Genomic DNA, 13,140 nt, shown 5'->3' with positions numbered 1-13,140 from the left:
AATCACAAAATTCAACTTTAACCCCCGCCACCCCCCCCCCAAAAAACCCCCCACTGTGATCTTACAGACATTTCAGCAGAAATGTCTGTTCACTTTTTCTCTTTCAGTGGCTATAGTACATGAATAGAAACTGCTTTAGTCAAGGCTGCCTTGGGGTGGGGTGGGGTGGGGTGGGGTGGGGGTTGTCCCTTACTCTTGACGGAGACCTGAGCGGTGGCCTCGATGATGCCCAGGCTGCTCATGGCCACGCAGGTGTAGTTGGCAGACTCCCGCACGCCATTGAGCTCCAGAACGTTGCGGCCAATCGGCATTTCGTCCTCTGGCGTCAGGTCCTCACTGCCCAGCATCCATTTGACATAGGGCATGGGTGAACCCACCGCCACACAGGTGATGTTGACGCTCCCTCCGGGCATGATCTCATGATTGAGGGGGAGGATGGAGAAACGAGGGGGCACGCGGCGCACTGGGAAAGGAGGAGAGCCGGGGGAGAGAGGAGGGGATGGGGGTTGGGGGGAGGTGGGGGGGGAAGAGAGTGAGGAGGAGAAGGGCAGAGGGGGGGGTTGGAGAGAGAGAGAGAGAGAGATGGAGAACGGGAGAGAGAGATAGAGACAAAGAGAGAGCAAGGTAGAGGGCAAGTAAGATAGAAGTTGAGAAAAAAGTGAAGACAGGTTAAAGAAAATAAGAGTAGGAGAAAAGGAGAAAGGAGAGAGTGAGAGCAAACAGATGGAAGAGGAGAGAGAGTGAGACAGAGAGAGAGAACGAGAGAGAAATATGAGAGAGATAAAAAAGAAGAGGAGAAGAGGAGAGGTAACAGGAAGGGGGAGAATGAACTTCAGGGTTTTTACAAAAAATTTTACAAAGGGATATTTCAAGTTTAGTTCAAGCTACTTTTATGGCACTGATGATTTCAACAGAAAGACACAAATCTTGTGTTGAGAGCTCAACTGATCAGAGTGAGCTGCCTACTCAAAATAATAATAGTGAAAAACTCTTGAGTACCATTTGACCCAGGACATGACGCCTATAGTCAAGTTTCTCATCTTAACCATCTTTACTGTGTTCTCTCTCCGGCCCCCTACCCGTTTAAACAGAGGAAGAAAACTTTGGGGGTCTCAGGATCTTGGCTACTGTATAGCTGCATGTCCCCTGCCTTCGGCACTGCTCCGAGCGATGGCTAAACGCTCGCCAACTAAACCAGAAACTTCAGTGAGAAACTTTAATGTGAATCTTCAATGAGATTCCTGTGCCTTGGGGTTTCTGTCTCTGCAGCAGGCAGATGGGCTCCTTTTGGAGACAGTATGCATTCTAGGGCCTATCAATAGGTCCTGCTAGCTATCTGCTGCCCCCCCCCCACCCCCACCGCCGGGAGACGAACAAGCAAAGTGGCAAGTCTATTCAGTACTGCATCTGCAGCGTCTTGGCTGATTGTATATTATATAGGAAGATACACTGAGAGACTCAAGCTATAGGTCACTCGCATGCCTGGAGGACTCAAGAGGGATAAGAATGGTGGATAAAACACAAAGAAGAGAACGGAGAACTTGAGAGAGAGAGAGAGAGAGAGAGAGAGAGAGAGAGAGAGAGAGAGAGAGAGAGAGAGAGAGAGAGAGAGAGAGAGAGAGAGAGAGAGAGAGAGAGAGGTAGAGCAAGACAGAGGAAGAGCAACAAAGAGATAGACAGAGACAGAGAGAGACAGAGACAGAGAGAGACAGAAAGACAGACAGAAAGACAGACAGACAGACAGAGGAGCGAAACAGAGTGAGAGAGAGAGAAAGAGAGAGGGACGAGCGAGACAGAGGAATAGCAACAGAGACAGAGAGACAGAGAGAGAGAAAGACAGACAGAGAGAGAGAGAGAGAGAGAGAGAGAGCGCTCTGCTTCTCTTCCAGACAATGACAGGCAATGTAGCAAAGGACAGCCACATTGTACATCAAGATACTGTACGGTACATAGGATTCAAAACTGATAACAGCGTGTACTCAAATGGACTGGCAATGTGGAGAGGATTGGGTCGAGGGGTCTTATCAGGCATTGTGGGGCGATTACAGAGTGATCATTGGACACATTAAGTAAAGGAACAACAAGACGGCATGAGGGCGGCAGAACAGGAAAGAGCATGTGAGAGGAAAAAAGAGAAATGTGAGGTAGTATGTGCATGTTTATAAGTTAATAAACTTATGTACATGTGTCTGTCGCTCCTACACATCAGGGTGCAGACAGAATGCAGAGGAAGGAGAGAAAAAACGGGTGGGGGGGGAAGGGGGGGAAGACGGAGGGAGGAGGAGAGAAAGAGAGGATGAGAAGAGGGGTCAGGGCAGAGGGGGAGGGAGAAAAAAGAGGAGCGAGAAAGAAGAAAATACATGGATCTATTTAAAAACACGGCTATATTAGACTCAGGCCCATTCAGAAGGTACACAAACATAAGAAGAGGAAATAAAGTACTTTTATTGAATGTTGAAGGAAAAGAAAAAGAGGATACCCCCCGGGGGGCCCGAAACTCAGGCAATTAAAACAAACAGAGAGAGAAAGAGAGTGATGGACAAAGACCTCTAGATGAAAAGGAGGAGATGCAAAGGGAAGGCAGACAGAGAACATTACCTCGAAACTCAACTACACGTAACTCTCCATTCCAACACTAGGGCTTGTGTGTGTGTGTGTGTGTGTGTGTGTGTGTGTGTGTGTGTGTGTGTGTGTGTGTGTGTGTAAAAAAAATAAATCTTAGAATCACAGAAAGGTACAAGTGAAAAGACTTGGATAAAAATGTGCTTGGCCTCTACTACAACAGCCACAAGCCTCTTTTTAAATCGAGCGTGAGCTATTCTTGCATCCGAAAAAATGCAATAAGCAAACACGGCTGCAAAAACCACCTCTCCTTATTGAGCAACATCATTACTTGGGATCTTCACGGGCCACATCCCCCCTATCAAAGAATCTAGAAACAATTGGACACAAGTTAATATTTGGTTTTCTCTTGCGTCGTTTCAACATGTCGAAATAGTGAAGCTGTCAAGACGTCATTTCATTCACTTAAGAGAATGTGCAATATACAATCGGGACAATTGTAGAAAAAGCCAAAAAGACACCCAGAATTGGACACAGAAGTTGAAGACAAGAAAGAGACAATTGAAAAGACAAAAAAAAAAAACAAAAAAAAACAAACAAGTAGATCTGTTAGAAAAGAATATGATTAGGCAAGCGTCGTCTCATCCCAGCATGCTGGAGACAAGCAGCGTTCCTGGCAGACCCATGCACAAGACAAAACACACGGTAAAGTGCAAGGCGGTGTGACGTGACACTATCAAATTCACCCGTTCAGTCATTTCACATCCATCAGCTCGCACCTCTACGGTCAGAAACACATGCAATGGGTTGGTGATATGGATGATGGCGTGATGAAAATGAGACTTCAAAAGCATTATCCGCGGATGGAGCCATTTTGCCCTCACAAACCTCGATCAGAACCGCGTGATTAACGCTTCAGGGATCCACCAAATAAATTTAAAAAAAAAAAGAAGCTGTGCTCGACAACAAAGAGAACTCATAAAACGGGATAAACTCTCCCACATGCTGTAGGATAGTCCCTGACTTAAAGTGAATCAAGTCAAGTCCCTCTTGATTTCCTTTACACTTTATGGGAGCCCGAGGCTTGATTCTTTGTTAGCAGCGGTATCATTAGCCATGTCCTCAACAGCAAGTCTTGAGGCGGCAGGGCTCAGGAAACCTTGGCGCTGACATGAAGATCATTGCTTGTATCGCAACGCTATAGTGCCCCATTCAGGACCGACACTGAGCGGATATCTGCAGAGCCTGGTCCTGCCTGTCTCAAGGACACAGATTTCATTACCCACTGGAATAAGATGAAATCATTAACATCTCCTCAGTGTAAAAATGTCGGACAGACATCTTTCTTTTTCACATGTCAGTCAACAGAACCGTGCCGGAGTGTTCTTTAGAGATAGCGACGCGACAGCCACAAGGAAAACAGATGAATAATAATGTATTTGCATAGGCACCGCCCCTACTGGTGTGCTTACTTTAAGCATTCGTAAGACGAGAAGAAGAGTTCTGGATACTGCTCGTGGGTCAAACTTTTGCCACTTTGAAATAAACGTGATACCTATTATTATTGATTTAATTTAATCTATTTTTTATTCTTTGGGGGGATCCCCCCGTTTCTCCCCAATTGTATCCGGCCAATTACCCTAATCTTCTGAGCAGTCGCTACTCCATCCCCTCTGCTGATCAGGGGAGGGCTGCAGACTACCACATGCCTCCTCTGAGTCGCCAGCCGCTTCTTTTCACCTGACAGTGAGGAGTTTCGCCAGGGGGACGTAGCACATGGGAGGATCACATTATTTCCCCAGTTCCCCCTCCCCCCCGATCAGGTGCCCTGACCAACCAGAAGAGGCGCTAGTGCAGCAACCAGGACACATACCCACATCTGGCTTCCCACCCACAGACACGGCCAACTGTGTCTGTAGGGACGCTCGACCAAGCCGGAGGTAACATGGGGATTTGAACCGGCGACGCCTGTGTTGATAGGCAACGGAATAGACTGCTATGCTTCCTGGACGCCCCGTTATTATTGATTTTATATGATCATTGTTACCAGTACTGTTTATGTGAACTGGTGCATTTCTTCTTGAGTTAATTATATGAATTAAGCTTAATTAATGATGCTCCTCAGACAAACAGAGTCAGGGGTCGTTCACACATTTCCTCCAGCACATAAAGCAGCAGATCACGCAGGCTTACGGAAGCATGACTGGCAATGCTAAATAAACCCTCCACGCAACAAGTGCAGAATTAGACCAGACAGGAACACTTATGTGCTGAAGCAAGACATTAAAGGAAGCATCGCAAAAATACCCTCACTGAGAACAGCAACACATGGCAAGATAACACACCTGATAATCATAGCCAGACCGAGCATATTAATAGAAGTGAAAACACGCCATACCATGCACTTGTCATTCAACAAGCACAGACATGCAAGTGGGGCTTTTTTTTCCCTCTCTTCCTCACTTTCTCTCTGCCGCTCTCCTTTTCTCCCTCCATGCAAACATTGGCTCTTTTTATATCTTCCAATTCCTGGGTCTCCATGACAACAACATCTTTCCATGCAGAAAACAATAAACAGGGAGTAAAGGCAATACCACGGGTTCTGCACGCAAGGCCTCACAATGCAGTCAATGCACGCTGCTGCGTAGGCTTCATTATGGCACCTCAGTTAATGAATTCTCTGCATGATGGTTCAGACAAATCGTGTCACTGAAGATCTGGTCTGGGGTTCTTTAATTTTTTTTTCTTCTTTTGTATGTTACCTCCCCCGTCCAGGTGGGGTGTCATTTTTGCTCCCGTTTGTTTCTGCGTTTGTTTTTGTGTCAGCAATATGACAGAAAAACTATCGTGAAATGAGACAAAAATTATAGAAAGTACAGAATACCATCCTAAAACGTTTGGCATTTTGAGTGAAATACAATCAAGGTGATGTGATTTCACCAAAAAGTGAGTATTGTTTTGTTTTTTTCCAATTACTTAGTCAAAAATTGTTAAATTTACTTCAAATATGGCCATTGCTAAGATATTACTTTATCTAATGCCATGGTAAAAAAAAAAAAAGAAAAAAAAAGCATTTACTTGAAGATCGGCAGGGTTTGAAGTTTAGGGAGTTATTGTGAGTCTGATTTAGGGGTGGGACGATACTGGATCGAATTCCGAGTCGTTCAATACAGTCTTCATGGTTCGAGGCGTTTCGTGAGAACGGACCGGGATTTCACTCCCACCTAAAATGACCATGGGCAGTCAAGATGACGGCCGGTTTTTAAATTCTATATTCTGTCAAGATAAAAACCAGTTGTGATATTAATGCATTGCATTTGTCAGTATGTCTGTTAGGAAACGACTGACACCAAAATTAACATTTTAACAACTATAATACTGTAGCGAATTCAGGAAGCAGCCGCGTCTCCGGCACCACGGGCGGCTGCGCTAACCAGTCAACTAAAGGGTCCAACCCGTTAGCCAACGGGCTACACATCCGTGATCGTTACAATACTATTTTTGAAACAATTTAAAATCGCTGCTGTCCAACGCCTGTAAATACTGCAACGCCTCGGTGGAAGTTATGGTGCGTCTGAAACGGCGTATGTACCCAGACATATTGGAAGTAGTACCTGAAAAACGAAACGGAAAACACATACCGTATTGCTAATTGAACAAACGTAACAAGGCATATAATGTGAAATATAAAAAAAGAACTGAACATTGCGACGGAAATGACGCGAGCAACACACGTCATAAATAGTGACATGACGCGCAACTTACGCGCGATCACTTTGACGGCTCACGGTCGTTTTAGGTAGATCTTGTCATAACTTTGTTTTTTATGTGCAATTGATCTAAAGCTCATTTTAATGCAAAATATATGTAATTTTAGGAGCATTCAGAGAGGGGCAGGTCTGTATCCCCCCCCCACAAAGTTATTAAACTTCGAAAATCCAAAACGGCCAAAATGCCCGCCGTGGTCATACTAGTAGCTTTTAAAGTTTTTTTCTTAATATAAATGTATTTCTGATTTTTCTCCCAATTTTGTGGCCAATCACTCCCTATTCTAGTTCAAACACCCACCCTCGTACTGCGTGCGTTCGCCAACTGCATCTCTCCGTCCAGCAGTCTCGAAGGAGACGCCTTTCGTGGCGAGGCGAATCCAGGCCAACCACTGACACAAAGTCGATGCTTAGACCGCTACACCACCGCGGACCCCAAAGTTTAAAGTTTTAAAGTGAAGCAATTGTGTTACACAACAAGAAAAGACGGCACAAAATGTTGTTAGAACTTTTGCACTTGCATTACGTTTGAATACGTGCCTTGATAACGCCGAAAGGTTGGGCCTAATTCTTAAAACAAATCAAAAATAGAGAACTGCAATGGCGCTTGGTCTCTCGCTTACCAAGGCATCCATCGTATCATACTGAATCCCACCCCTATGATCAGTCAAAATAACATATATTCCGGTACGTATAAGTTAAAAATGGCTCAAAATTTAGAGCTACAAAAACGCTGATGGCAAGCCATGGCAGATGCTGCCTGGAACACAAGAAAGATTTCCAGGGAGGGTGTTTGTCGTGCCTGGCACCAGTTGTTCCTCTTTGTTTTTAGCAAATGAGGGCTTTCTGAAACAAATGAGTGACTAAGGAAAAAGAGCACACCAACCTTCTCGAAGCTCTGTGGGATGGAGGGGGTTTGATGCGGAACACAATGATGTGAGGGGGTGGGGGGAGAGAGAGACAGAGAGAGAGAGAGATAGAGAGACAGAAAGAGAGAACGGGGAAACAGAGAGAATAAAAACAGCCAGCGCAAAGCCGCACCTACAGTAATAACACACACACACACACACACACACACACACACACACACACACACACACACACATATATACACACAAACATGCACGGATACATGAATCGCACACACACATACTCCTCCGATCCAACTTAAAAATAAAACCTGACAACTCAAAACAGAATATGGTGTTACAAGCATAACCCAGTGAGACACTCGTACCCAACACCCAGTAGCTAGAATGAGCTAAAGAGGGATAGGGCTGGTTGGCCAAATGGTGCAATCAATTGCAAAATGTATGCAAGTACAAATAGCAGATAGAGCCATCTCCATTGACTTAAGATTGTGTACCTTTTACAGGGCAGCTTTGACTCATCCCTCTTTATCTACCTCTAGAAAAGAAAACATTTTAGCTGAAAGATAAGTGGATAAGTGATGTATCCATGCAGTTAAACCAAGGTGAGTTCCCACTGACAACGGGGCTCTGGGACTCAGCACCTAGGTTTAATAAAAGTGGATTTTGTTAAAGGAAGTGTGAAAATACACAATATGTTGGAGACAGTGAATGGGGTTAGTATTTAGCTCTCACTTAAGGTAAGTGTTCTGCAATAAATGGACGGGAAAAAGTCAGTATTAATGTCACCTGTTGCAATGATGTGTGTGTGTGTGTGTGTGTGTGTGTGTGTGTGTGTGTGTGTGTGTGTGTGTGTGTGTGTGTGTGTGTGTGTGTGTGTGTGTGTGTGTGCGTGTGAGTGTGCGTGTGTGTGCTCCAAAAGTCAGGTCCTACCTCGCACGTATAGGTTGGCAGGAGAAGAGTAGCGCACACCTTGAGAGTTGGTGGCCACACATTCATACTTCCCTTGGTCTGTCTCCTCGCTGTTCTCTATCTGCAACGCTCCTGAAAAAGAGAACGAGAGAGATATAGAGAGTAAAATTGAGTTTGCAGGCAAAGTTATTGCCCCCACTTGCATTCTTCCTTTTCATCAGGTCTTAGTCCATCGGTGTTATCTCTTTCCTTTGTCTCTGTTGTTTGTTGCCCTCAGGTACCTTCTCTTCTGAAACAGGCAATAAAGCATTTTCTCTCCTGCTGCTTTGAAGTGCCTTCCGTACGGCCACGACTCTGATGTATCTGTTTTTGAACAGATCCCTATATTTCTCTCTCCACCACCCTTTCCCAATTCCCCTCTTTCTCCCTGCGGTGTGGGAAGATGGCGGTGCGAATTCATGTTTGCAGCGGCCTCAGTACCGGTGTGGGAAGATAGCGGTGCGAATTCACGTTTGCGGCGGCCTCACCCAGTACCGTCCATGCAGTGTCTTTGTCCACGTCTAAGTTTTGTCTTCGTTTTGATTGCTGGGAGAGCTGGCACTGGATCAGCTAGCAGAGCTTGGTCTGCTGCATCCTTTGGGCTCAGGGATCACGCCCCTGCCCGGAGCTGCGCCCGAGGAGGTAACACCTAGGGCGGTCTGACAGGAGGCGGAAGCGGGGCAAGCTAAGCGAACTGCTAGCTCATGCAGACCGGCAGTCAGACAACACCAAGGGCGGTCTGGCGGCGGCCTCACCTGGTGTTGACTGTGGTGTTTTTGATGTCATCATGTGGAGTGTGGGGTGGGGTGTCGAGGGTGTCTGGCTGGGAGAGCTTGGTGTGCTTCGTCCGGTGGGCCCACGGACCATGGCCTCTGCTCGGAGCTGCGCCCAAGGATAAAACACCGAAGGCGGTCTGGCAGGACGTGGAAGCAGAGCGGGCTAAGCTAACTGCTAGCCCATGCAGACCTGTGGTTCTGACAGTCATCCTGGCTGGCGTTTGCTCCATTGGACAGTGCTTTTTTGTTTAGTTTGGATATATGTTAGTTTGGATAATTGTGTTCTTGCAGTTTTTGTATGTGTTTTGTCTTTGTGTTGTACTGCTGTGGGCTGGAGGAAACGGGATTTTGTTTCATTTCATGTAACGCAAGTACATGAAATGAAACGACAAATAAAGTGTTCCTGATTCCTGCAAGTAAGCAGACACAATAACACAATCAAAATTTGGAAAAATCCCTCCAAAAAATCTTAGCAGCCAAAAACGACCCCCAAGATGACTTGACACACACCGTGGTGTGTCGTTGCATGCTTTTAATAACTGGTATCAGCTCTCCAATTAGTCTCAAATTTGGCATGAGCATCCTCCGCTTCTCACCTGACAGCTAACTGGCAGCAAGTTACACAGAATTACCCGAGGCAGCATTCTCACTCTATAGCTTAATTTCCCTCCCTAATATCGTGTGTTTCCATAAATATGCCATAATTACACACCATGTTCTTTTTCTTACATGATAATATTCTTACTGAATGGCTGTTTTTTTGGTTTTTGTTTCCAACGAGAGCCTTTGAATTACTAGCTGCGGTTCTTTTTTTCCCCTCTCATCCTGCTGCGTCGCACACACACCTCATCTGAAATAGAGTTTGACATGGAGCCCGAGGAGGAAGCACAGAAGCAGGGATTACACTCTGCAGCATCGTGCAGTGAGGGAAGTGACACAAAACAAGACACGCGTGCGCGCGCACGCACACACACGCACACACCGGGTAGGGATGAGGAACACAAGTGCACACAAGGGTGTTGATAAACAGGCGCCTTTATATGTTCATGCACTAAGGCACACAAACACATGAGCGCACACACACACACACACACACACACACACTCACAGAGCTGCTTTAAGTCTGATACGAAGCTTAGGGGAGAGGCACTGTGACTGACAAAGGCAGTGTGCGTCTGACAGAGGGAAGATTTTCTATGAGACTGTGTACCCGAGCAGAGAGACTGAGATTACAGGGATCTCGCTTGTGACTGACTGTGGCAAAACAGTAGATATGGTATGCTCTTAGATGCGATTTTCGCAGGACTGAACAGGAGGTGAGCGCACACAGACACACACACACACACACACACACACACACACACACACACACGGACACACATACACACACGGGGTCTGTGATCCTACATGCGACTATTTTTCACTGTTCAGTCTAATGAAGAAACTGCTCAGGCGAGAGCCCCAAAATGTTGTGTGTGTGTGTGTGTGTGTTTCTCTAAACTATACAATAACTGATCTGTAGAGGCTGGAGTTAGAACAGCATGTTTTCGAGATCTCGGGGGGAGGGAAAGTTTGACTTGTTAAAGAGTCAGCGAGGGTGCAAGTGTGTGTCTGCGTATTTACTGAGCTGAGGCCCTGCTTGCTGAAGCTGTCATCTCTTCGCTTCCCTCCTCTGCAGCTACATGAAAGAAAGTCAACCCCTCCTCCCCCTTCTCCACCAGTCTCTCTATCTCTCCATCTCTCGTCTCCCTATGGTATGGAGCGGAGTTGGGAGACAAACAGGAATAAATTATCGGGACCTCTAGCAGTACACTGAGGAAAGAAGAAGATGGAGTCAAAGAGTCGGGGAAAGGAGGGGGGAATAGAGAGAACTAGAGATGGAGCGGAGAAGAGATGGAGCTGGACAGGTGAAGACTCACGAACAAGAACTCTTTCGGCAGCTGAAAACAGCTCACACAGTGAACCATCAGCAGAAATTCACCAGTTACCAGCTGAAATCTTGTATTATGCAAAGCCCGGCACTGCCGCACGGAGAGATGGTCTGCACGTGCCGGGTGTGTATGTGCACTTGATATTAGAAAAAAACTACACAAAAAGAACAGAAAAACTTATACTATACACACACATTCATGCACACACGCGTACATGTGAAAAAACCCAGAGGACAGACAGAACACTGGCAACGGATAAACGCAATAGCATGAAAGGTGGCGGCGGCACAGAATTGGCTAAAGAAGAACGTGGGAGATAACGGAGGGGGAGAAAGAACAGTTTGCAGGTTATTAGTGATTCTGAGAGCTGCTGACAGTACCCAGAATGAGATTTGACATCAGTAAACTGAACCGCTGTGAACTTCGGGATGGTGTACTCTGTCCGCTGAGACCTGGCCGATCAGATGACAGGAGATACCGGTAACCTGATAGCTCCGAGAAACATCTAGGTCAGCCTAACCAACCCGGGTCAGGACTCCATCAAGACAGGAAATCAACTTTTCAGGCAACTAGCCCTCATGATTAAAAATAGAACCACAGTGGAGTCCGGGTGGCGTGGCGGTCTATTCTGTTACCTACCAACACAGGGATCACTGGTTTGAATCCCTGTGTTACCTCCGGCTTGGTCGAGCGTCCCTACAGACACAATTGGCTGTGTCTGTGGGTGGGAAGCCGGATGTGGGTATGTGTCCTGGTCGCTGCACTAGTGCCTCCTCTGATTGGTCGGGGTGCCTATTCGGGGCGGGGCTGGGGGGAATAGCGTGATCCTTCCATGCGCTACGTCCCCCCAGTGAAACTTCTCACTGTCAGGTGAAAAGAAGCGGCTGGTGCCACCACATGTATCGGAGGAGGCATGTGGTAGTCTGAAGCCCTCGCCAGATAGGCAGAGGGGGTGAAGCAGCGACCAGGACAGATCAGAAGCATGGGGTAATTGGCCGGGTATAATTTGGGAGAAAGGGGGGGGGGGTCAAACCACAATCGACCAGCCATTATAATTTTGTTTGTCCAATTAAAGAAAACATAGATGGGGTATCAATAAAGTGATCACAAAACAGGTCATTTGTTCTTGGCACACTTAAGTACCAAAGAAATCGATTAGTCGGACAGAAATTTAAGTTAATATTTTCTAAAATCACTTATGAGTAATCCTCATGCATTTTGCACCATCCTAGAAAAGTTGAATCAGTTCATCTGGACACAAGGGGAGAGAGGACAACAGCTGGCTAAGCATAAACCAGTGGTGAGTCCGTATGTGGCAGGAGTGTTGGAACAGTTGAGATGTGTATTTGCCAAACACCAAGTCTTGATTGATTTCAAACCCCAAAACACACTGTGCCGGAAATTGGTTCACCCCAAGGACTGGGTCCGCCGGCACAAACAGAGCAATATAGTGTATGCTGTTAAGTGCCGGGAGGCTTGCCGTGACTTGTACATCGGGGAAACCAAACAGAGGATGTTACAACACAGGAGAGCTAACGCATCAGTCCAGGACTCCCCAGTCTACACCCATCTACAGGCCAGTGGCCACTCTTTCAAGGATGAGGATGTGCACATCCTTGATAGGGAGGAACTCTGGTTTGAACGGGGAGTCCAACGAGGCCATCTATCTGAAGAGGGAACGACCATACCTGACCCGGGGGGGGGGGTACATCAACCTTTATTTTAATAGGCAAGTTAATTAAGAGCAAACTCTTATTTACAATAACGGCCTATGTTGGGGGTAAGTGCCCCCTAGGGGAAGGGGATGGGGAGTAAAATAAAAAAGAGAGGTAAAAACAAGGAACAGCAGTGACATGAAAGGCCATGTCTGTCGCCATCTTACAATGCTGTGATTGCAACTATTCCCAAATCCTCTGTGAATAGTACACATGGCCATTGTAATTCTAGTTAATGCTCACAGCAATTGCATATGAAACCAGTGTTAGATTGCCGGTTTCAGTCATTATGCAACTGTATTGTTTATAAGGGTGGGGACACCTGCAGTCAGTTGAGGCCGAAGAGGTCCCTTAGGGCCCCGACACACCAATGTCAGGCCGTCGGTGAGCGTCGATGACCCTAGTTTTTGCGGTGTGTCCCGCACCGTCAGCACTAGTCTGACCCCTGTTGGTAGCTTTTCAGCCGATTCATTAAGTTGAATCGGCAGAGCCCATTGGGGAAAGAGATCACTCTGATTGGCTGTTCAGCTTAGCGAATCAGTGCATATTGTACATACTAGTTGGCTGTT

At 46.4% G+C, this 13,140-nt stretch overlaps 1 protein-coding gene across 1 annotated transcript in view; it reads right to left on the bottom strand.

The window, feature by feature from the left end:
- The window catches only part of LOC130124059 (receptor-type tyrosine-protein phosphatase delta-like), a 99,245-nt gene that overhangs the window by 33,845 nt on the left and 52,260 nt on the right, over positions 1 to 13,140 (bottom strand). Inside the window, exons 6-10 of the mRNA XM_056293441.1 lie at positions 11,698 to 11,712; positions 9,020 to 9,031; positions 8,132 to 8,242; positions 7,216 to 7,227; positions 194 to 463 (exon numbers count right to left, since the gene is read on the bottom strand). Of these exons, the coding sequence (XP_056149416.1) occupies positions 194 to 463; positions 7,216 to 7,227; positions 8,132 to 8,242; positions 9,020 to 9,031; positions 11,698 to 11,712 (420 nt within the window). The remainder of the gene's footprint in view (positions 1 to 193; positions 464 to 7,215; positions 7,228 to 8,131; positions 8,243 to 9,019; positions 9,032 to 11,697; positions 11,713 to 13,140) is intronic.

This window comes from Lampris incognitus, chromosome 14 (genome assembly GCF_029633865.1).
Source record: "Lampris incognitus isolate fLamInc1 chromosome 14, fLamInc1.hap2, whole genome shotgun sequence".
Lineage (NCBI taxonomy): Eukaryota > Metazoa > Chordata > Actinopteri > Lampriformes > Lampridae > Lampris > Lampris incognitus.
This window is presented reverse-complemented; position numbering and strand designations above follow the sequence as displayed.